The sequence below is a fragment of the Pavona decussata genome, unplaced genomic scaffold (assembly GCF_977016875.1).
Source record: "Pavona decussata unplaced genomic scaffold, jaPavDecu1.1 SCAFFOLD_27, whole genome shotgun sequence".
NCBI classification, from domain to species: Eukaryota; Metazoa; Cnidaria; class Anthozoa; order Scleractinia; family Agariciidae; genus Pavona; species Pavona decussata.
Window position 1 is genome coordinate 989,521 of NW_028145450.1, and position 25,182 is coordinate 1,014,702.

Below are 25,182 nucleotides of genomic sequence, written 5' to 3' on the forward strand. Positions count from 1 at the left end.
GGGTATCCATTGTAACCATGACTGTCCAATATCACTATTTAACGCTGCCCAACGCCGTTGTTCGTTTGGCCAAGAAAGCTTTAACATAGTCTACCACAGACTAACTGACATAGTAAGCTATAGTATTTGAATACGTGTACGAATTTTATACTGAAACTATCGCCAGACTGCCTTTGCACAGTACAGAACAAATTTAAATCCGTACCAAAACTTTTAATAGGGGCTTTAAGAAACCACGACGGCAACGGCAACGAAAACGTCGCTTGAAAATATTAGTTCGCGTTTCTTTTACTACTTTGCGATTATTCCAATTCGTTCAACATGTACAATGTGGCCGAACTATCCAGTGACAGAACAGGTGAGAACGGCGTTTAAGTCGACAGAGAATGGAAAATTTACCGTCATGTGCTCACGTTCTACACAAAATCTTGAATTTGGTCATTTCACGTTGTTGTTTGGCCGAGGACGGTGAAGAAATGTACAAAAATTTAAAACGCGCGTGCAGGGCCTTTGTTTTTCTCATTAAATCCTATTGCTTTTTCACGTTGTCGTTGCCGTCGCCGTAGGTAGCTTCTTAAACTCCCTATTAACAGTTAGGCCTTACTTTTGCAAAAAGATTCTCACGCCATGCACATGCTGGCGGTGGTGATGATGATGATGATGATGATAGTAGTGGCCGGCTGAAATTCATTCGCACAGGGGGGTTCTGTGTAAGAGAACAGTCACTAACCAACAGTAACCCAACCTTGCTCCCAGGTTCTCTCCTCTTCCCGTACCCTGGAGCGGGCGCTGACAGTAACCGTGAAAAATTTGAGAGGGATCTAAACCTGTTTCACTATCGTGCAAAGGTATTCTTAATAAGGTAATCCTTCTATTCATGCATGCAAAATTATAACCGCACAAATTTTATAGAATCAGTTATTCACAAGGGTCTTCTGTTATGTGACAGCTAGCCCAGGACTCCAACGCTTTTATCCCTGACGAAATGAAAACGAATACACAGGACAAACAAATAAAAATCAGAACCTTCATTTTTAGTATGACACAAGGCTTCACACTCAGCGCCACCAACTATGATGCTTGGTGCAAAGATTACTGTTTAAACCCCAATAAATCCACAATTTCGGGGGCTTCTTTTGGTGAGTTATAAAAGAAATTATTCCACCATGTAATTATCCTTCTCATCTTTCTGACTGGCAAATCCAATCGAATTTGCCGTCAGTATAAGGGTATTGTTACTGGCAGCCATTCCTTTTTTGACGATCTGAATTATTGTTACTTTGATTCAGTGAGAAAAAAAACAAACAAACAAGATTTGTAAAGTAGCCTTAGTACAGGAATAAGGGTGTTCTCTATGAGCACTTGTGTTATAAACTCCAGGCTTTGTATTGGGACTGGTAACAAATGACCCTAAAGAAAACTAATTTCCAGCAAGTACATGTCTTGATATAGCTTTGCAATGGTTAAAGGGACAGTGTCACCGATTTTTAATGTCACTATGAATAGCCCAAAACGTATTTTGTTCAATGGAATCGTTAAAATAATGCATATATGTTTGAGTTTAGTTAACAATAACCCTACCAGTGCACAGAAACTAGTATTGATTATGTTTCCAGGCTGCGGATGGCTAGGATGAAAGTGGATTGAAACTTGAAAAAAATTCGCCAACTTTTTCAAGTTATTCCTGTGTATTTTGGAGAAGTCGCTAAAAACTGACCACAGTTTGTTCCTTCTAGGAGAAAAACCTTATTATTTTCTTCCTGATGTTGTACGAGCAATTTTAGGCTACAACCAGGTTGTTAATGTTTATAACTATTTGAACAGTTTGGGCTAAAGTAAAGCAGAATCGCCGTGACAGTGCGCCTTTAATACTACACTGGAAATACCTTGTTCATTGGGCAATGAATGTGTGTGTTAAACGCGAGCTCAATGAAAAAACGTAAAGCGGAGTTCAATGTGCTTTGATTAGTATCGTGTGACCCTAACTCAAACGCCTCTCAAATTCGGCATCTTTTTCATGATCAAAACCGTGTTCTTCCAACGTACCCTCGCTGCCATTTTCAACTGTCCGGATCGGGTCGGACTGACAAAATTAGGATCGGATCGGACTAGCAAAATCCGGATAGGAAGCTAATTGCACGGTTCAAGCGGTGATTCCAATTCTATCATTGCATATGGAAAGGCTGTTAAAACTATCACGCACGCAAACGAGCCAAAAAAAAAACCTACCTTAAATGCCCTTTTTAGAATAAGAAACACCATACTGACACAGAATAAGAAGTCATGTTAAAATTAAAATAAAGAGATTTAAAAATAGGAGAAACAGAACTCATCATGCGGAAATGACCTTTGATGTTGAAGATAGGATGGTTAAATACAAAGCTCTATCACAACCTCCAAGCTCGCTACTAAGACGCAGAGTAGCGCAGGCCTTTAAAAATTAATTTAGCTCTGAAGAAACATACTCGAGTAAGTTCAGTAGATTATAAACTGGGCTAAAACACTCGCCTCCCACCAATGTGGCCCGGACTCGATTCCCGGACTCAGCGTCATATGTGGGTTAAGTTTGTTGTTGGTTCTCGTCCTTGCTCCGAGGGTTTTTCTTCGGGTACTCCAGCTTTCCCCTCTCCTTGAAAACCAACATTTCTAAATTCCAATTCAATGTGGAAAGTCTACCCCAGTTAGTGCTCTGCGCTAAATACATTGACACTTAAATAAAGTGTTTTATTTTATTTGTTTATTCCGTCCTGGCTTAGTCCCGAAAAAGTGGTCATATAACAGTAATAGCAGAAGCCTTAAGATCAGAATGGAACAACAAGGAAGAAGCTACAGTGCAATCACAGTCTATTTCGTTCTTTCAAAGACACCAGTGATTCTTTTTGCAGATATTTCAGTCAGTCGGTCATGCTCAGTCAGTCCTGACCGGTCCAATCCAGGTTTTGTCAGTCCAATCCGATCAGGCCCGATGCTAATTTTCTCAACGCCCTTTTCATATGATAGTGATTCTGTCCACGTAGGGGCTAGTGGGTCTGGCGATGTTGTAACAAGACACATTTCAATAACTTGGAAAAGATGCACACAAGGGCTGGACGAAAAAAAAATTCATACAGCTTACCTTGGGACATTAAGTACTGAAGAAATCCAATCCGACACGGTGTGGGATAGTCTAACAAACCACCTACAAAAAGCTTCTCGCAGAGTTTGTTTACAATTAACCATACATAGAATTCAACAATCTATTCACACAGCGCAGCTCAACACTCGGAAAAGGAGAAGGAACTACGACATTATACTCCCAAGACAGAAAACGAACATCGATTAGGAATTCCTTAGGATATCTCGGAGCGGTAATGTCGAGCAGTATAGACCTTATCACGGTTTTCGACGCCATTTTGACGAGTAGGCAAACAGGCTTGAAATAACAGTGTTTGTATGGAAATCCGACGTCAAATAATTTTCATAAAACATCGCTTCTGAAAAATTCATGAATCGGAAACTTTTGGCACTAGGAAAAGGATTTTAGGAAAAAACTTGGAGGGATGTAGCTGTGCCAGAAAGCGTCCAGTCGTGTTTTGAACTTTCCATACATTTCCCTGTATTTTTTTTCCCGCGAGCTATTTTTAGAGCCGTTCACGGCTGGTTCGCTATACAGACAAATGTAGAGCAAGTAGAGTGCATTCAGTGGGTGCGATATTTTCAGCATTACGTGCACAGCAGAGAACACTGAAAAAACAGCGACTATCATTTGACATACCATCTTTCAGGATGCTCTAGCCTGCGAGCAAGTTCTCTCGGGGGTGCGGGGAGGGTGAGTCATCTCTCCCTCCCCCTCCCTACCCCCGAGATAGCTTGCTCCCAAGCTGAGCATACTGAGATCATAAAGACACCGATGAATGCACTCTATTGTTTGTCTCCCATTGCCTATGAACTAAAGATCCGTGGCCCTTAATAGGCCATTTTACAGTTGTGTGCTTAGTGACTTGGTCTTGGATTGGAAGCGAGGCTGGGGGTGACCTTGTTTTGATACAAACCTTACTGCTTTTGATATGTAAATGCAAACTAGTTAGCATAAGAACAGCATGATCTACATATGAAAAGCGGTGAGGTTTGTATCAAAACAAGGTCACCCCCAGCCTCGCTTCCAATCCAAGACCAGGCCAGGCCACTAAGCACACAACTGTAAAATGGGCTATTCTATTGTCAGAAATATTTTATACTTCCCATCGCTTGTTCACTGATCACATACGAAAATCATGTCTGATTTTATCGCGTGCTATATAGCTCTGGGGCCAGTTGTTCAAAGGCCGGATAACTTTATCCTGTGGATAAGTCACTATCCAACAGTTTCAATCTGTGCAAAGATTTCAGTATTTTCTTTTGTACAAGCGAATATGCACACTCTAACCAGAGTTAAGTTTGGGAGTGTACGAAAACCTTGGACAACGTTTAACGTGAAGTATATTTTAGGCCCTGTATAGTGCCTTATCCAGCGGATAAAGTTATCCGGCCTTCGAACAACTGGGGCCTTGTTTCCTAGAAACCTTGAGTGATTCAAGACTTCTTGTTCAAAAATTGGTCTGTAATCATATTGATAATAAGAACTTGCCAATGAGCGCGCGAGAAATTTAACAGCTATTATAGTTATTATGTACGTTGTACTCATGCGATTCTGTGACATCGCATGGCAGCGATGCATGCAGTTGATTTATATTCAACAATTCAGTTGACGTTTTAAAAGCAAACGCCGCCCAACAAATATTTATTCGACTTGTTCCTTTTAAAACACAATTATCTTAATTGTTAATTTTGCCTTCTAAGCGCACCGTAGTTCCAAAGCATTTACTGATTATGCAGTCCTCAGACGACTTTTTCACTTCCTTTTCTTACGACAAGGAAATTGAGAGGGCAAGGTGGTTTAAACACGACTTGGATAATGGCGGCTGGAAGGAGGTCCACAACAGTCCTGGCGCAGTTTATTGGCAGAAAACGTTCCCTGAAAACCAAGTCCCGATAAAAATCCTGTTTAAGGTCGACGTGCCGTTGTCAGCAGAATCGTACATGGAGATGGTCAACCCGAAAAACATGGATTTACGACACGAGTGGGACCGAGTTTTCGTGGATCAAGAAATAGTTGAAACGTACCCAGATGACCAAGGGCACGTGTTCTTCCTTCCTTTTGCTACTCCATGGCCGCTAGCGGATCGAAGTTTTATGTTGTTTTCACCCCCTACCAAAGAAATCGACTGGTTTGGCAAGAAGGCCTATATCCTGATCCAGAAGAACGCCTGGCATTCGTCGAAACCTCCAGGGGAGGACGGTCGAGTAAGAGCGACTAATGGAGGGAATTTTTTTGTGATTACCCCAGATGAAACAGCGCCAGACTCGGCCTGCACTCTCTTCAGCCTTTCTAACAATAACTACAACGGATGGATGCCAAAGAGGCACATTGAATGGTTGGTTTCAAGTACAGTGCCGTCTTCTTTCAACCGTTTCTTTGAGTGTGTGGTTGAGGGCTATCAGAAGTACTTTAAACACTAACTGTCTAGACACACTAGGGGATAAATACGTACACGGGATCGACATGAAACTGAGACATGGAGCTCTTTAATTTTGAATGGACAAACCGGTCTTTCTGGTTGAGGCAGCTTAAGCGACGGAAACGGCAACGAAATCGTCACCTGAAAATATTCTCGGTTTTGACTGTCACGCCATTGAAAAAAAAAATCGAAACCATTCCATGAAGGAAGTCAAGAAATTGACATGGTGTAGAGGATAAAAAAATTAGGCATCTGTCCAAGTGTCAGGTCTGTGCAGCATTCCGTAGTCGAAGCTATTTGACAAAATGTTCCACATAAATTTATAGAGCTTAGTATGGAGACGCCATGTTTGTGTCCCTCTGAGGGGCACAAACATGGCGGCCGGAAATAGGAAAAAACATCTGGAGTTCACTTTTGCCAGAAAAGAGGTTTGTTTGCCCTTGTGAATTTTCGAATGTTTAGATTAATATTTCTCCTCAAACTTTAATTGTTTAGAATGCTGAAAATCACCCGAAGAGTCATTTTTAAGATACGGAAAAGCTTTGTCACGGCCGTCCTCCTGATGTCACGCACGATGGAAACTCGGAAATTGAAACTGTTCCATTTTCAAAAGGAAGCTAAGAAGTGGGGTGGGACAGGGGGGTCAGAACCTCCCGCCTCCCGCCCTTTTTCGCGTTTCTCCCGTCCCCTAGTAAATTAGAAGGCTTCAAAACCCGTATTAGTCATAAGGCTGTACCAGGACGTACCATTCGTAGGCCTTTCATTATCCATTTTTTTTACTATATTTCAGATATTTATTTTGATTAACGTTAACATTATTGATAGGTTTTGTACTCTGAGTTAATGAAGTCTTGAGCCATCGTAGCTTGATCAGAAATAAAATACAAACAGCGGTGATAAACATAATAAACTTGCGCATTTTATGTAACTTGACGTTTCATGCGCAAGTTTATTATGTTTATAACCGCTGTTTGTATTTAATTTTTGACTAACATGTTCGTCTTGTTTGACGGTTTAACCATTCTTTCAGTGGCAACAGTCTTGTCCATCGTGCAGTGTAATAGTTGTTGCATTTCTTAATTATTCATTTGTTTGGATCATGTTATTCAAATAGGGACATGGCGAGCTGGTAGCCAAACGCCCCAGTTAGATTTCAGTACGTCTGCCTAATTCTTGGCGCCTTATTGCGGATCCATCGCATTTACTTACTTGATACACTTATTATAATCTTGATATCTTTCTCGATATCCTTACTCCCTAAAACGGCGTGAAAAAATTGCATTTAGTTCGGGGAAAAAGTAAAATGAAACTTAAGGTCTTGCTTTTAATCCGAGGTTTTAATCTCTGGGTTACTGGTGGTGAATTCTAAGCTCGTTGCTACTGCTCTGAGGAAAGAATTACTGCATTAAATGCAAAAAAGCGTCCGAAATTAGGCCGGACAAACTGTTCATCAAAAAGAAGTCCTCATCAATGTGCCGAGGAGGCTGCACTGATCTCCTCCTACTCCTAATCCTACTCCTCTTTTCTATGAAGTCATTGCTGATTGCTTCCCATGCTGTTTGGCTGCCTATTGTAATAGGAATCGATTTTGCCTTGTCCAAAACAAAAAACGGCGTCGTGAAACGAACAACTCCGCACTCTCCACGTGCTCGTTGAAACAGCATTCTGTTCGCAAATTCCCATACACCATGCAGCTAAATCTTTAGTACGGTCCGATTGACAGTCATTGGGAGCTAACTCCCAAAAAGGTCGTCCATGCCCCAGATTTCTCACTACCGCACTGAAAAATACTAAGAACTACTAAAATGGTCTTTGACGACATTGAATTTTTTTTATGTCTCTGATACTCAATTTACAAGACGCCTACTTGCTCGCCTTGCTCACCTCTTTTGAGACTTCTAAAAACTTGTGCGGCACTCACACATGTGTACACATGCCACGCTTGACATTTCATGAGCTCTGACGTAACACCATGAAAGGGTTTACAATTTCACCGGAAGTAACCCTGTTTATCGCCTGAGCACGAATTTTTGTGTGCCCTTGGATATAAAATATTGTGTAAAGCCTCACAGGACGCTAAATGGAAAACAAATAACGTTGTAAAACATTGCTGGGTTCTTTTTTTGATAGTATTCTTACACATTAATAAGTAAAGAAATTCGCCATTTTGTATTGCTCTCCCGCTTCCCGCCCTCTTACAACTCCCGCCTCCCGCTCTTTCCTCTCCCGTCTCCCGTACCCCTCCCGCCCCCTATTCTCCCGGGCTCCCGCCCCCCTGTCCCCCCCTCACTAAGAAATTGTGAACAGACATATTTTTAGGTAATCTTTCCTTGAATGAAGGTAAAAATTTTATAGGCCTCCCAATTTTGAATTCTAGAATTTGGTGACGTCACGTGAAAACCAAGAATATCTTTATTTCATTTGTGCTACTTCGCGATTATTTCAACTCGCTCAACTTTCAAAAAAAAGGCGAACTATCCAGGAACCAAATTGGTAGGAGTGGCGGTACAAGTTAACAAAGAAAATGAAGAATTCACCGTCGTGCGTTCACATTCTCCATAACCTTAAATGTGGTCATTTCACGTTGTTGTTTTGCAGAAGACGGCAAGAAATGTTCCAAAATGTAAAACGCACGTGCAGAGCGATTGTTTTCGCTCATTAAACTTATTGTTTTGCGGTCGAGTTGTCGTTGCTGTCGCCATCTTCGTTGCTTAAGCTCCCTAATGTGTTAGATTCTTTGGCGTGCATGTTTCAATGAAATTTATGCAGTTTCAATGTGATTTGTAATTAACTATAAAAATGAGCGAAAAAACGGAACGACGTTTCGGTGTCATCCTGGCACCATTTTCAAGTAAAGAGTGGAACAGAAAAGATAATTTATACGTAAAGTAAAGGTGTGAAATAGAATAAATTAAATTAAGACTAAAAGTAACTGTCCGGTGTTCATTCAGAAGGTGTCATAAAGTGGGAGTTTTGTCCGTTAGACAAATAGTTTTGCACGAATGGAGTCTGACTGGGTGTTTAGACTCGGTCTCTTCTTTCTGATCCAAACGGGCAAAACTCCCAATTTTATGACACCTGAATGAACACCGGACAGTTACTTTTAGTTTTAAATTTAATTTACTCTATTTCACACCTTTACTTTACGTATAAATTATCTTTTTTTTATCCACTCTTTACTTGAAAAAGGTGCCAGGATGACACCGAAACGTCGTTCCGTTTTTTCGCTCACTTTTATAGTTAATTGTATTTCTAAATTTAATCTTATAAGAATGTGATTTGTTATTCTAGAAAGGTGTTATAGCGTTTGTTGTAGACGTTAATTTACTCGGTGAAATGTCACAGACTACTAACATGATCTCTGTGTTATACAATAGTTTCATGTGACTGTCAGTGTGTTAAGGATCGGATGATTAATAATATACTGGTAATTCTGAGAAAAACCTGCGTTAAAATCTTAGTGGCTGCCAAATTTCACAAAATGGTCAATTTCTAACTTCAAATACCACTCTGGATCCCAGGCATCGGCTAAACCAATTTTATTAACAATATACTTCATGTAATGAGAGCAGACTGTCTGCCTAACAAATGGATAAGGGGGTTAGTTTCTGAAGAAGCTGTAGTGCTGCCTTGGGGGGGGGGGGGGGGGGGGGTTAGTTTCTGAAGAACCTGTAGTGCTTCCTTGGGAGGGGGGGTGGGGAGTGGAAAACGAATGTTTGGTTTTAAATATCAAAAGAGTTGATAAGGTAATTTGGCCACCGTAAAGAGATTTGAGTGCTGACTTTATTTTGGAGTGTAATAGCCCTTTGTCAGAGCGAAAAGAGCTAATGCATGCTCAACAGTAACCTGTTCCAGCCGCGGGAGACAGAGAAGGAGCGGGTGAGAGGAACAAAAACAAGGGGAAAAGGCTATGTGGGTTGAGTTTGTTGTCGGTTCTCGTCCTTGCTCCGAGGGTTTTTCTCCGGGCACTCCGGCTTTCCCCTCTCCTTGAAAACCAACATTTCTAAATTCCAATTCGATGTGGAAAGTCTACCCCAGTTAGTGCTCTGGGCTAAATACATTGACACTTAAATAAAGTGATTTATTTATTTTTTTTTTATTCCGTCCTGGCTTAGTCCCGAAAAAGTGGTCATATAACAGTAATAGCAGAAGCCTTAAGATCAGAATGGAACAACAAGGAAGAAGCTACAGTGCAATCACAGTCTATTTCGTTCTTTCAAAGATACCAGTGATCCTTTTTGCAGATATTTCAGTCAGTCGGTCATGCTCAGTCAGTCCTGACCGGTCCAATCCAGGTTTTGTCAGTCCAATCCGATCAGGCCCGATGCTAATTTTCTCAACGCCCTTTTCATATGATAGTGATTCTGTCCACGTAGGGGCTAGTGGGTCTGGCGATGTTGTAACAAGACACATTTCAATAACTTGGAAAAGATGCACACAAGGGCTGGACGAAAAAAAAATTAATACAGCTTACCTTGGGACATTAAGTACTGAAGAAATCCAATCCGACACGGTGTGGGATAGTCTAACAAACCACCTACAAAAAGCTGCTCGCAGAGTTTGTTTACAATTAACCATACATAGAATTCAACAATCTATTCACACAGCGCAGCTCAACACTCGGAAAAGGAGAAGGAACTACGACATTATACTCCCAAGACAGAAAACGAACATCGATTAGGAATTCCTTAGGATATCTCGGAGCGGTAATGTCGAGCAGTATAGACCTTATCACGATTTTCGACGCCATTTTGACGAGTAGGCAAACAGGCTTGAAATAACAGTGTTTGTATGGAAATCCGACGTCAAATAATTTTCATAAAACATTGCTTCTGAAAAATTCATGAATCGGAAACTTTTGGCACTAGGAAAAGGATTTTAGGAAAAAACTTGGAGGGATGTAGCTGTGCCAGAAAGCGTCCAGTCGTGTTTTGAACTTTCCATACATTTCCCTGTATTTTTTTTTCCAGCGAGTTATTTTTAGAGCCGTTCACGGCTGGTTCGCTATACAGACAAATGTAGAGCAAGTAGAGTGCATTCAGTGGGTGCGATATTTTCAGCATTACGTGCATAGCAGAGAACACTGAAAAAACAGCGACTATCTTTTGACATACCATCTTTCAGGATGCTCTAGCCTGCAAGCAAGTTCTCTCGGGGGTGCGGGGAGGGTGAGTCATCTATCCCTCCCCCTCCCTACCCCCGAGATAGCTTGCTCCCAAGCTGAGCATACTGAGATCATAAAGACACCGATGAATGCACTCTATTGTTTGTCTCCCATTGCCTATAAACTAAAGATCCGTGGCCCTTAATAGGCCATTTTACAGTTGTGTGCTTAGTGACTTGGTCTTGGATTGGAAGCGAGGCTGGGGGTGACCTTGTTTTGATACAAACCTTACTGCTTTTGATATGTAAATGCAAACTAGTTAGCATAAGAACAGCATGATCTACATATGAAAAGCAATGAGGTTTGTATCAAAACAAGGTCACCCCAGCCTCGCTTCCAATCCAAGACCAGGCCACTAAGCACACAACTGTAAAATGGGCTATTCTATTGTCAGAAATATTTTATACTTCCCATCGCTTGTTCGCTGATCACATACGAAAATCATGTCTGATTTTATCGCGTGCTATACAGCTCTGGGGCCATGCAGTTGTTCAAAGGCCGGATAACTTTATCCTGTGGATAAGTCACTATCCAACAGTTTCAATGTGTGCAAAGATTTCAGTATTTTCTCTTGTACAAGCGAATATGCACACTCTAACCAGAGTTAAGTTTGGGAGTGTACGAAAACCTTGGACAACGTTTAACGTGAAGTATATTTTAGGCCCTGTATAGTGCCTTATACAGCGGATAAAGTTATCCGGCCTTCGAACAACAGGGGCCTTGTTTCCTAGAAACCTTGAGTGATTCAAGACTTCTTGTTCAAAAATTCGTCTGTAATCATATTGATAATAACAACTTGCCCTGAAAGAGCGCGCGAGAAATTTAACAGTTATTATAGTTATTATGTACGTTGTACTCATGGGATTAACATCGCATGGCAGCGATGCATGCAGTTGATTTATATATTCAACAATTCAGTCGACGTTTTAAAAGCAAACGCCGCCCAACAAATATTTATTCGACTTGTTCTTTTTGAAACACAATTATCTTAATTGTTAATTTTGCCTTCTAAGCCCACTGTAGTTCCAAAGCATTTACTGATTATGCAGTCCTCAGACGACTTTTTCACTTCCTTTTCTTACGACAAGGAAATTGAGAGGGCAAGGTGGTTTAAACATGACTTGGATAATGGCGGCTGGAAGGAGGTCCACAACAGTCCTGGCGCAGTTTATTGGCAGAAAACGTTCCCTGAAAACCAAGTCCCGATAAAGGTCCTGTTTAAGGTCGACGTGCCGTTGTCGGCAGAATCGTACATGGAGATGGTCAACCCGAAAAACATGGATTTACGACACGAGTGGGACCGAGTTTTCGTGGATCAAGAAATAGTTGAAACGTACCCAGATGACCAAGGGCACGTGTTCTTCCTTCCTTTTGCTACTCCATGGCCGCTAGCGGATCGAAGTTTTATGTTGTTTTCACCCCCTACCAAAGAAATCGACTGGTTTGGCAAGAAGGCCTATATCCTGATCCAGAAGAACGCCTGGCATTCGTCGAAACCTCCAGGGGAGGACGGTCGAGTAAGAGCGACTAATGGAGGGAATTTTTTTGTGATTACCCCAGATGAAACAGCGCCAGACTCGGCCTGCACTCTCTTCAGTAACTACAACGGATGGATGCCAAAGAGGCACATTGAATGGTTGGTTTCAAGTACAGTGCCGTCTTCTTTCAACCGTTTCTTTGAGTGTGTAGTTGAGGGCTATCAGAAGTACTTTAAACACTAACGGTCTGGACACACTAGGGGATAAATACGTACACGGGATCGACATGAAACTGAGACATGGAGCTCTTTAATTTTGAATGGGCAAACTGGTCTTTCTGGTTGAGGCAGCTTAAGCGACGGAAACGGCAACGAAATGGTCACCTGAAAATATATCTTTATTTCATTTGTGCTACTTCGCGATTATTTCAACTCGCTCAACTTTCAAAAAAAAGGCGAACTATCCAGGAACCAAATTGGTAGGACTGGCGGTACAAGTTAACAAAGAAAATGAGGAATTCACCGTCGTACGTTCACATTCTCCACAAAACCTTAAATGTGGTCATTTCACGTTGTTGTTTTGCAGAAGACGGCAAGAAATGTTCCAAAATGTAAAACGCAGGTGCAGAGCGATTGTTTTTGCTCATTAAACCTATTGTTTTGCGGTCGAGTTGTCGTTGCCGTAGCCGTCTTCGTTGCTTAAGCTGCCTAATGTGTTAGATTCTTTCGCGTGCATGTTTCAATGAAATATATGCAGTTTCAATGGGATTTGTTATTCTAGAAAGGTGTTATAGCGTTTGTTGTAGACGTTAATTTACTCGGTGAAATGTCACAGACTACTAACATGATCTCTGTGTTATACAATAGCTTCATGTGACTGTCAGTGTGTTTAGGATCGGATGATTAATAATATACTGGTAATTCTGAGAAAAACCTGCGTTAAAATCTTAGTGGCTGCCACTGATTTCACAAAATGGTCAATTTCTAACTTCAAATACCACTCTGGATCCCAGGCATCGGCTAAACCAATTTTACTAACAATATACTTCATGTAATGAGAGCAGACTGTCTGCCTAACAAATGGATAAGGGGGTTAGTTTCTGAAGAAGCTGTAGTGCTGCCTTAGGGGGGGGGGGGGTGGGGGGGTTAGTTTCTGAAGAAGCTGTAGTGCTGCCTTGTTGGGGGGGGGGGGGGGGGGCTGGGGAGCGGAAAACAAATGTTTGGTTTTAAATACCAAGAGAGTTTATAAGGTAATTTAGCCACCGTAAAGAGATTTGAGTGCTGACATTATTTTCGAGTGTAATAGCCCTTTGTCAGAGCGAAAAGAGCTAATGCGTGCTCAACAGTAACCTGTTCCAGCCGCGGGAGACAGAGAAGGAGCGGGTGAGAGGAACAAAAACAAGGGTAAAAGGCTAGCTTTGGAGTTGAGTTTGCTTTGAGAGAGTTGACTGAATTGCATTTTAAACAACACAATCATGACATCTGATGTCGTAATTGGAGAGTTGAGCAGTAATGAGTGAAGAAATCAATAATTTCCTAAACATGAATGCCAATGGAGAGGAGAGACGTCAGGTCATCTATAAGCAACAAACAAGGCTTGTCCTCTTTATCAAAACATTACTTGAATCTGTTGTACAATGGCTGCTGGGTGAAGCTGTGGTCCCTAAAAAGAAAAAAAAAAATTAAAGTAGTCAGGCCACATCCACTGGAAACAACTGGTAAGTACAGAGAGAGTCAGGTCAAAATTGTTGCTAAAGCCGGACATGATAAAAGAAGCAGAGACCGATACAACGTAGAATTACGTTTTGAAGGTTACTATAATGGAACTCTCACACCACATGGAACTATTACGCAACTCCTGTGCACAAGATGAATTTTTATTTTATTCAACCAAACTCGATTCTATGGCCTTATCGCTTGAGTCTCTACTTACCAACCGACGTGCCAAAAAGACCGCTCCGATCCGACGACATGCAATTAATCCCCATAGAAAAAGTCTGACTCTAACCGAGACTCAATACGTAAGGCCAGGGAAGCCTTTTTAATCTCAAAAGGCAGAACACTTTCTCCACACTGTGCCTTAATATTCGCAAAGAAATGTACTAGCTTTTTTCCTTTTATTATTTTTTAGTTTTTGTTATCATTATTAAGCGTATGTCCCAATGTAAATTTTCATTATACCTAAAGAAGGCTGGTTTGGCCAGCCGAAATATAGTAAACTTTAAACCGTAATTCTACGTTGTATCGGTCTCTGCTTCTTTTATCTTTCAGTTGTATTTGTTAAGCCGGTGAAGGTAAAAGGCGGAAAGAGTTTGCGGAATGGTATGTGGCATGGCGTGCGGAATGGCATAATTATGCGAAATACGATTTACGCGGGGAATAAATTAACTGAAGAGCGCGTCCTGTTTTCGCGCCAATTTTATAAGAGCAGCAGTTTTTTCGATGTTGCGGACTATTACACAACCAAAAAACAGATCGAGGATTAGAAAATATACGCCTGGGATAGAACATGTCTGATCGCTGGTTAGGAAGTGACAGTGAAGAAATCGATGAAGTTTCGCATTCAAGGAACTAAGAATAAATTAAATTTCTAGTTGACAAAAAGAACGTGGCAGCGAGTAGCCTAGACAAAAAGCAACACCAGACTGGAGATATAACATCAGTCCAAGGCCAAAACTATTATGTGAGAAATTTTAAATTTAAACTCGGTCATTTTATCAGACTCTTTGACGGTTACAATTTGTACAATTCATGGGAAAAATATGTTCCACTTTTTCTCACCTTACATTTTCGTCGAGCGACGAGTACGCAAGTCACTGTTAAGCTGCTGAGCTAGCTACCTAGCTATTCAATACGGCGATTCAGGTAGCTATAGTTCAGTTACGCGTTATCGAACTAAACATATCCGTCTTTAATTAAGGTCTTTCAGTGCCAGACGTCCCAACCTAAAATGAGATTTAAAAGCGAAAAAGCCCTAGACAAAAAAGCAGATGACTAGTATGGTGTCTAATTATCGACACTGGTTGTGTGAAAGGTTGTGAAACTATTCTTATCACAAATGCATTTTGGTCAAATTGTTCTTCAAACCCTTCCGATCTCAATATTAATCAGCGCCAATTTTCCCGCTCATGATAAATGAATCATCGAGCATACAGGGTATGAGAATTGACCTTTGACCGAGGGTTTAAAAAAAGAACAATGTTTATTATTTGCCCTCGGTAAAGGATCAATCTTTGTTCTGATAAGACTTCACGCTGCCACGTTATTTTTGTCAACCGAAGTCGCATGGAGAAAAATGAACATGAAATTTAATTTACTACGGATTTACTCATAGTTCCTTGAGTGCTAAAAATATAAACAGTTTTCATCGCTTTCTTTACCCTCACTTCTTCCAAATCAACGATCAGACGATCTAATCCTTGAATTGTTGTTATATTCGGCAAGAGTCCGCAGCATCAAAAAAGCTGCTGCTCTTATAAAATTGTCGCGAAAACATGACACGCTCTTCAGTTAATTTATTTCCCGCGTAAATCGTAATTCGCATAATTATGCCATTCCGCACGCCATCCCACATGCCATTCCGCAAACTCATTCCGTCTTTTACCCTCACCGTTGTTAAGCCGATCAGATCAACAATTGATCCAACGTATACCAGCAGGATTATCGTCCACGGTTGTTGCTTGGACTTGACTAAAGAGACCTGTACGCAGAATGAAGGAAAACTAAAGCAGTCCTATTATGTTAATGCGGTGGAAGGGAAATACTCCATATAAAATTAAGGTCCGCAACAACTGAAGAAATGATTACGTCATATGATGTCGGAATCACATCATCCTTGTCATCTTAGCTCAGCCATCCGCTTAAGTTTCCCCAAACATCTGAAGGAAATCGCCGAAATTGAAAGTAAAGTAACCAATAAAGGAACACTAATATGGGTAACAAAACACCCAGTCTGTCTCAGTGACAAGATTGAGAGGGTTCAGGAAAAGCTTTGCGTATTCTTTTCCCAGAAACAAGGTAAAGTGCAACATCACTCGTCTCGATACTAGACGAGGCGAATTATGCCTCAGGGTGTGGCACAACAGAAGAAACCACTCAGAATCGCGCTTGTACCATCTATTGCCCCACCCCCTCCTCCCTTCGCGTCATTAGTTAACCGCACAACTTGCGCAGCGACAGCAACCTTTTTTTTTATATTTTTTGGGGGGGGGGGGGGGGGACAACAACCTCGCTCTGTCCCAGTGTAGAATGAAAAGACTTAAAAAGGAAGTTTTTTTTCTAGCTATGTTGTATCAACCCTCACATTAAGCAATGGGTAGTTTCCATTTCTCACAAATGTTAATTTTGATGATTTTGAATTTTTTTTTGTACATAGATTAGTTTATGCAGTATGTAGGGTGTTTGTCCCATGAACCTAGTTTAATGTCCTCAGCTCCCACGAGTCTCCTGTAGCTCAGTGATAGAGCATCCGAACGAGTAATCGGAAGGGTTCGACTCCTGATAGGAGCACTCGGAATTTCTTTTTTCCGAGTATGCCTGTGTCATTACTGAATAATACATCTTTCTCATTAGGTTAAATTGTAATTTCCTTTCAAAGAATTGTGATCGCCAGTAGTTTTAAAATCAGAAACTGTAAATTGTTCCATACGATTTGTAAAAACACTGTAATTCACCTCAGAGTGCCAGCGCGCGTGTGAATTTTAAATAGACCACTATTATAAACAGCACCTGCTGATATTGAAACATTTTTAATTATAGATAAAGTATCTTTATTTAATTTAGCAAACTTCAATGAACACGAGTCTCTAAGGGACGTACAAAGAACGCGATGGAATATCATATGTTGATATTCTGATCGTAAGGAAAAAAAACTGATGTGGGAGTAACGGGGGGAGGGGGTGGGGGGTAGAAACCGAGAATAAGCGTTTCAAGTTCACAGCCCCCTCCCCCTTCCACATCCCACAGCTCCCTGCCACCAACGCAAGATCATCCTCACGATCTTCTTGTCATAAAACAGCTTTTGACATTCCCGGTGCAAAGAAAGTCACATTTTTCTCTAGAATCTTGTACTGTATATCTTTTGTTTTGTGCTTCATCCATTTCTGATCTCGCTGAGTTATAGTTAGCTGTATAAGAGAAAACACACAATAAGTTAGTCAGAGAACTTATTATATTACAATTAAAAAAACTAGCAATAATCAAAGATTAGGCAGTGCGTATCGATCCGAGGCCCTCTCTCGTTTGCCAAGTTGGTGATGATGTCCTCCGCCCCTGGTTGGGTGAGACCTCATCATTTGAGATTTGCGTGTTTTCGATGAAACTAATAAAATCGGTTGTGACTTTCAAATATGACTCCTGTCTTTTAGCGATGGGTTACAAGTAATAGTGAGTCGACGCTAGGGCCGCTGCTACCAGAAACGATTGGCCTGCCGACCGGTATTTTCTTGGGGGTTTTTGTCTGCGTGTATAATTCTGGTATGCGGGGTTGTTTAAGACCGATTGTTAACCAGTTGTGAGTCATTGTCTCAATATTGCCCGAACGGAATAGTTTGTCCACTATCCGATTCACTTTTAGGACAGTGTCCAGCACAATTGGAGTTCCGAGAGGCTTGTAGAATTTATCATCAAATAATTGTGTATGTTTTCTTCTATTTTTTGTGTGGTATCCATAATGACTGTAGTCGTTCCTTTGTCAGCTTTTTTGAGATTGATTTCGCTGTTGCGTTTAGGTGAGCCGTCGCTGTTCTCTCGTTCGCCGAAATATTGTCTAAAGGAGTGCGAAAAACTACTGAAGCACGTTAAGTATTACGTCTTTTAAGAACTAACTCAGTCAGAGAAAACTTTGTAAAAAACAAAAACAAAAACAAAAACAAAAAAACGAGACTTTAAACACAGACTCTGTAAACGAGGCTACCTTTTAACGCTCGTTCAAGAAATACTGACTGACGTTAAGTTCACCGACAAAAAAGCGGCTCTTTGCAACAAAAAAACACAAACATATAAGAGATTTTACCATTTGTTACTACCTACAATCCGGCCACACCGAATCTCAAAAAGATTCTCATGAAACACTGGCAAATCATTCAGCAGCAATCTAAGCTACAAAAAATCTTTAACCAGCCACCGATTGAAAAAGACGTATTAAATTTTGATTTTTTTTTTATTTCCAATTATTGGAAATAATAACAAAAAAAATCAAAATACTTGGCAAACATAATGCTGTAATGTAAGACAAATTCATAGCTTGATACCGTCAATAAACTAGGTAAATTTCTACGGGAACTCGGAAATCTCGCTGGTAATGTTCAACACTGATCACGCGTAAAGTAGATTGACTGTAAAACCATGCAGTGCTTGTCATAAGACTCGAGTCGAAAAGCCACGAGCGAGCGAGCTATTCCAAAGTTCAATGTATAAAGTTCTAATGAGCATGCGTGTCACGCGTCACGCATAACATCCTAACGTGACAGTGCTATTGCTCTGAGGCACGACTGTGCTACAGTGCAGTTGCAGGACTTGTTACTAAATGTTACTTCAGTTCAAAGTGGAAAGTAGTTTAGTATGGCAGTATCACGGCATTATCCAGACTGTTTTTATAATGAATCTGATTCTGACTGAAGAATAATCATTATTCTATTGCTATGATAAGTAATGTTTAAAAACAAGTAGGAGTGTTTCATCGGGTTTAAAAACAACGAGGCGCAGCCGAGTGCTTCTAGACCTGATAAAACACGTGCTGCGAGTTTTTTAAACGGCTTCAAAAACATTCCTGGAAAAGCGTGTGTCAATAGAGTTCATAACAATTATGCTTTTGTGAACGTTGGAAATTAGCATACGAGAAAAAACCACATACTAATGAGAAGTGTTTTATCAGCTGATAAAATAACTGCATACTAATAACGAGGAGGTTTATCGATATAAAGTCACTGCACGTGATGTATTATCAACCATTTTGATAGGTCAATGGGCTTATGAATTATTAATGAGTTTCTGAAGGAAAACTAGTGTATCAATCATACTACAACTAACCTGGCCATGAACGTCTTTACAGTAGCCACTACTAAGCCCTGCAACATGAAGTTCCAAATGTGCTTCATGACACAGCTGTTTCCATAGCAACAATGACTCTTCATCATCAACATCACTGTCATTATGTACTAGCGCCACCAAACAGCCATCCAACTTTAGGAAGCAAAAAGAGATTCATGCAAATTATTTACATTAAATAACAAAGTGATAAATATACACTGTATCATACCAGGTTTTCCATTTACTCAGTGAAATGTCACAAACCAGTAACATGATCTCTGTGTTATACAATAGCTTCATAAGACTGTCAGTGTGTCAAGGAACAGATGATTAATAATATACTGGTAATTCTGAGAAAAACCTGCGTTAAAATCTTAGTGGCTGCCAAATTTCACAAAAGGGTCAATTTCTAACTTCAAATACCACTCTGGATCCCAGGCATCGGCTAAACCAATTTTACTAACAATATACTTCATGTAATGAGAGCAGACTGTCTGCCTAACAAATGGATAAGGGGGTTAGTTTCTGAAGAAGCTGTAGTGCTGCCTTGTTGGGGGGGGGGGGGGGGGGGGGCTGGGGAGCGGAAAACAAATGTTTGGTTTTAAATATCAAAAGAGTTGATAAGGTAATTTGGGCACAGTAAAGAGATTTGAGTGCTGACATTATTTTCGAGTGTAATAGCCCTTTGTCAGAGCGAAATAGAGCAAATGCCTGCCTAACAGTACAGTAAAAACCAGTGATAAACTGTGTTTGCAAGGACCAACGTGACAAAATAAAAGTACGGGATCCTGTAGTGAAGGATCTAATCAGCAAAAAAATTGTAAAGCAAATAATCCAAAAAAAGAGCAAGGGAAATCGGCCTTGCTCTTTTTTTAGATTATTTGCCTAACAGTAGCCTGTTCCAGCCGCGGGAGATGGGAACAAGCAGCACAAGGTACAAAAACAAGGGGAGAAGGCTTAAGCCTAGGAGTTAAGTTTGCTTTCAGAGAGTTGACTGAATTGCATTTTAAACAACACAACCATGACATCTTATGAAACATACCTTTATAATTGGAGAGTAACACATGAGAGTTGAGCAGTAATGAGTGAAATCAATAATTTCCTGAACATGAATGCCAATGGAGAGGAGAGACGTCAGGTCATCAATAAGCAACAAACAAGGCTTGCCCTCTCTGTCAAAACATGACTTGATTCTGTTGTACAACGGCTGAAGGGTGAAGCTGTGGTCTCTAAAAGGAAAGAAAAAGGTAATCAGGCCACACCCAAATAGAAACAACTGGTAAATACAGAGAGTCAGGACAGAAATGAAGCTAAAAAGAGAGATGTACGCAGAAAGAAGGAAAACTAAAGCAGTCCTATTTGAAGGGCTCGGGCATACATGAGGTATTGATAAGCTTTTTAGATCGCTTTAGCTGTTTTAGCTCAGTTTGGCAGATTTTAAATTGCGTGTGGCCTTCAACTCCTTCAGGAACGTTGCCTTGCTGTTTTATCTGATGTTTTGCTCTTCACATTGTGATAAAAGTGGAAATCTTGCCACAATCATGGGTTTTTACTCCAAACAAACTGAAAAAAAAAATGGAAAGGTCTGGGGGAATGTTTCCTAAGGGAGTTGAGGACCAAATACAAGACATCTGACAAATCTGAGCCAAAACAACAACAACAAAAACAACAACCAATGATTTCTAAATTAAGCCCTATAGTTTGGTTATGCCCCAAGGACTTCATTCATAAGTTTGGGTAGCTTATTGGATGGTACAGCTTCAGAATTTTCGCTCTAAGACTTAATGTTTTCTGTCATATCAAGCCATTTTTTCATGGAAGACCATAATTTAGATAATTTGCTGAGGTCGGCTAGCAATTGGGGCTTTTGGGAGGTTTCTGAAATCCGCGCGTTGAGTGGGTGGGGGGGGAGGGGGTAGGAGATATAACTGGTAGTAATTTTAATTAATATACATATTTGTTTGTGTATAATATTTTAATATTGTTATTAGGGAGATAGGTTTTATCTTCAATACACGACCCCATTAGCAATTTGCTGTAATATTTTTATAAATTGTGTTTAAATAAACGCTTTTGTTGTTGTTGTTGTTGTTGTGATCAGAACGATGAATGAAAGTAATACCGGTAATAAACTACAGTCGACTCCCGATAACTCGAACCTTCAAGGGAAATTGAAAAGGTTCGAGTTATCGGGAGTTCGAGTTATTGAGGGTAAAATTATATAGATAAAGACCTGAAAGGAAAGGAAAATTGGTTCGAGTTAGCGCGAGGTTCGAGTTAGCGAGGGTTCGAGTTATCGGGAGTCGACAGTATTAGATAAAAAAATCAACCCAAGCTGAAATTTGAAAAAAATATAATTAAGCACTGGTCAGCCCTGCAAAGCCATGACCATTTTTGGTGAAATTGCGACTTGAATTTTGGTGCTGGCAGCCTTATGTACACCGTCCTGTATTTTCCTGCATTATTAATAGCTGTTATTTCCAGGGTCATCATGCAACATTCCTACATGTAAAATAAATAATTTTTGGCGAGGAGCATTGGACGATGACTCTTATTACAGTATGACTCCATTAGGAGACGACTTTGAGCCAAGAGTTGAAAATTTTTGCCAACATTGCTAATGAACCTAATGTGGTAGTCAGTACCAATTAAGTGGTCAATGAAGAAAAAAAAAACATATTAAACTTGGAGGATTGGTCAACTAATCACAAATTCTATGATATTTTAGGAGCTATTATTAATTTTACAGTCATGTAAATAAACAAATATGTTTGGGACATCTTAAAGGAATTTTAGTAACGTGACATTGAACATCTTCTAGAATCCTGTTGCTCCCAGGATAAAATCTCTGGATTTTGAGTTAGGGAAAACCTAGCATGCATTGTATGCATATTGTATAAAGTTGTACGGCTAACCTGACATTTGTAAAAGGATTGAAATCATCAGCACAGTTGTCAGTGGAATGTTCCTGGCCTTCTTCATCCAATGCCTCAGATACAAGTCTCAAGCCATCTAGATAGGTAACCTGACCACTCTGTACCGCGCTGCTGAGATTTACACCCTGGAAGACAAGTCACATTTAAAACAAGATCTAGATAACAAAAGCTCAGTTCCCTGCTGAGTGTTGTAAAACCAAAGCAGGAGTTACTGCTCAAATCAAGCACAACAGGTGCAAATAACACAATGAATTAAATTATCAGAATGGGAAGCAAATACATAATTATACATGGCCTAAAGTGCAGAGGAACGCATGCAAGTGAGGCAAGACTGGCTTGAATAATAGGAGAAAAAAACTTCAGACTAAATGGCAAAAGTGTACATTGATGCTAGAGAGCTTGTTGGGTCTAAGAAATTATGCTTATACATAGGTATTTTCTTTTGTTATGTACTAGGTGTTACTGGAAACAAGTTAATCTTTATTTTTATTGGTAGTGTTGTACTTATAACTATAAATGGCTCTTCTGGAAATAAAATGTGGAAAAAAAAAACTTGAGACTGGCTTGGTTTACTTCTGACTGGTTGAGAAAGTGGCAAAGGTTTTATCTTATCTGGAGCATTAAAAGCAAGACCATAGGAAATACAAAGAAATAATATCATTATAGCTCTCAACTTGCCCTGCAAATCGTACAGTACTTGGTGAATTACATTTTATGCTTACCAACTTCTGGGCAACATTATTATAATGAGAGAAAGACTGGACTAATGCAAGAAAACATACTCTGAGGCCACCTGAAAAGAGAAAGAACAGTAACATAGTAACAACCATATGTGAGTGTATGTATTGAGGTTACACAACTCCCTGCCTAGGAGAGTATTGGTATGCAGTTCCAAGAAAAAAATCTAAATTATACCTCCCCCCAAAAAGAGTTTTTTTTTCTAAGACCATCATCCCCTACTCCTCTGGAAATTATGCTTTCCTTTAAAAGTTTTGGCCTTTGAGACTCCCCACCCCCTGGAATTCCCAATCCATTCTGTGAGAGGGGAGGGGGGGGGGGGAGGAAGGTGAATATGGATGTTTTCCAGAACTAATATTGTCAGTAATGTTTTTTTGTCTGACCCAACCTATTACTCAACATGCATCCTAGGTGGTGAAGAAAATTAAGGGGGCTTGAACAGTGATACAGTACATGACATAATGCTGGCAAGTACTTTTAAATTTTTGAAAACCAGTGTGTAGACAATCATGAATAACAATGAGAATGGCACTGGTAATACTTATGTCTGCATTTAATAGTGGACATCTGAATGAGGGATGGGGAGCAGGGATGGCGCTTCCCACCAATGTGGCCCGAGTTTGAATTCCTGGACTTGGTGTCATCTGTGAGTTGAGTTTGTTGTTGGTTCTCGTCCTTTCTCTGAGAGGTTTTACTCCAGGTTCTCCAGTTTTCCCCTCTCCTCAAAATGATCTGGACTCTGAGGGTCACAGGTTTGTCAGTCATAACAGACTGCTAAGTGTCACCCTCGTTAAACAAAGTTGATTGACTTTGTTTATTTTATTTACATGTCTTGGGAGGTAGTAAGCTTAATACAGCTTGTGCGAGGGATTAGACAGGATGGAATTAAAGAGCTTATCACATAAGAACTCATGGTGCTCAAGCAAGGGAACTAGACCGGTCAAAGGAAGCAATGAAGATGGTTGCTTAAATAATGCTGGGAAGATGATGGTGCTTACCAAAAAAAATTCAAGGACACTTTTAAAAGCACAATTGACAACAGTACCTTTAATATACATGGCTAGAAAATGGTGAATAATGAAGCTTCCATCATTCCAAGAATCTGTTACTAAGACAAACTTCCTCTGCAGATAAAATATAATTTGAACAAATTATATCAAATGAAGCAAGATCAATAGACTTGACTCAAATAGATTTCAAATAGATTTCTCGCTGGATATCATTTAAAAGTCAGACAAAATTCAAGCAAAATCTCACTCCTGGATCCCAAACAAGATTTGAAGTGACAGACAGGTCTGGATTTCATAATCAGGATCTTGAACCTGGTGGAGGTGGAGGAGGGAGGGGTTGAGAAGGGTGAGAGGAATTAGAATCAGAATGAATTAGAAAGTTACAAAAATAGCCCAGGGAGATGTGGGTCCAGGGGGAGTACTCGGGTATAAACGTGACGGGGGGTGGTGGGGGGGGGGAGGGGGGGGGGTCCGACAGAGCCTAATATTTTGAACCCAAAAAAATACATGGACCTTATATTGTGCACCCAAAAAAATACAAGACTGGAGATTATTCGAATCATGCTTTTGGATCTTGCAGGAACTTTGGCTTGAATTGCGTAAGAACTATTAGCCTGGTGGAAATTCGAACCCAAAAATATACGCGCAGATTTTTTAGACCCCAAAAAATACACTTTTAAATCTTCAACTCAAATTTGAGACGCAAAAAAATGTCGGACCCCCCGTTACCTTTATACCCGAGTATCCCCCCAGGGAGGTGGGGAGGGGGTATTAATTATTCAGAAATTTTGAACCATTTTCAGACCTTGAAACTGTACCTGTTTCTTTCAAATCCATACCTGTTTTCAGACTTTCAGCCCAAAATCGTTAAAATGTATACTCTATTTCCGACAGCAACGGCTCAAAAATCATACCCTTTGGGACCACACATACCCATTAGCTAAACATCTGCTTTTAGTTTAAATCTACTAATGTTCTATCACGAATGCCGTTCTCTGATTGGCTACGCTACTCGCTATCTATTCTGTGATAGATAGTGAGTAGCGGCTTGCTGAGAAATTGCTATTTGATAAACGAGGTAAGGATCCTGGAATAAAGACCTTTCCCCGATGATGTTTACTATTACTGCACATACCTTGGGAGGGTTTTTCTCGCTGAAATCTAGCAAAGAATTCAACCCTACGAACATGATAGAATCTCACAAATTATCAAAATCATCAAAATCCACTACTTTGCGACCACGCAGCGCCCGCGCAGCGCTTTGCTTAGCTGCTCCGCGGTTACTCATCAC

General features: G+C 40.4%; 3 protein-coding genes across 3 annotated transcripts; 2 read left to right on the top strand and 1 right to left on the bottom strand.

Moving 5' to 3' along the window:
* The first annotated feature begins 4,680 nt into the window (after positions 1–4,680).
* LOC146485223 (uncharacterized) lies at positions 4,681–7,952 on the top strand. The gene has a single exon (XM_085103619.1). The coding sequence runs from the start codon at positions 4,849–4,851 to the stop codon at positions 5,536–5,538; it is 690 nt and encodes a 229-aa protein (XP_084959745.1). The 5' UTR covers positions 4,681–4,848; the 3' UTR covers positions 5,539–7,952.
* A 3,708-nt stretch (positions 7,953–11,660) lies between these two features.
* Positions 11,661–13,217, top strand: LOC146485224 (uncharacterized). The gene has a single exon (XM_085103620.1). The coding sequence runs from the start codon at positions 11,745–11,747 to the stop codon at positions 12,420–12,422; it is 678 nt and encodes a 225-aa protein (XP_084959746.1). The 5' UTR covers positions 11,661–11,744; the 3' UTR covers positions 12,423–13,217.
* A 3,693-nt stretch (positions 13,218–16,910) lies between these two features.
* Positions 16,911–25,128, bottom strand: LOC146485225 (elongator complex protein 6-like). Its single transcript, XM_085103616.1, has 7 exons — positions 25,027–25,128; positions 23,927–24,005; positions 22,866–22,936; positions 22,123–22,268; positions 20,255–20,436; positions 19,208–19,362; positions 16,911–17,304 (listed from the first exon to the last, which is right to left on the bottom strand). Exons 1-7 carry the CDS (start codon positions 25,078–25,080, stop codon positions 17,185–17,187), a joined length of 807 nt encoding a protein of 268 aa, XP_084959742.1. The 5' UTR covers positions 25,081–25,128; the 3' UTR covers positions 16,911–17,184.
* Between the last annotated feature and the right edge of the window lie 54 nt (positions 25,129–25,182).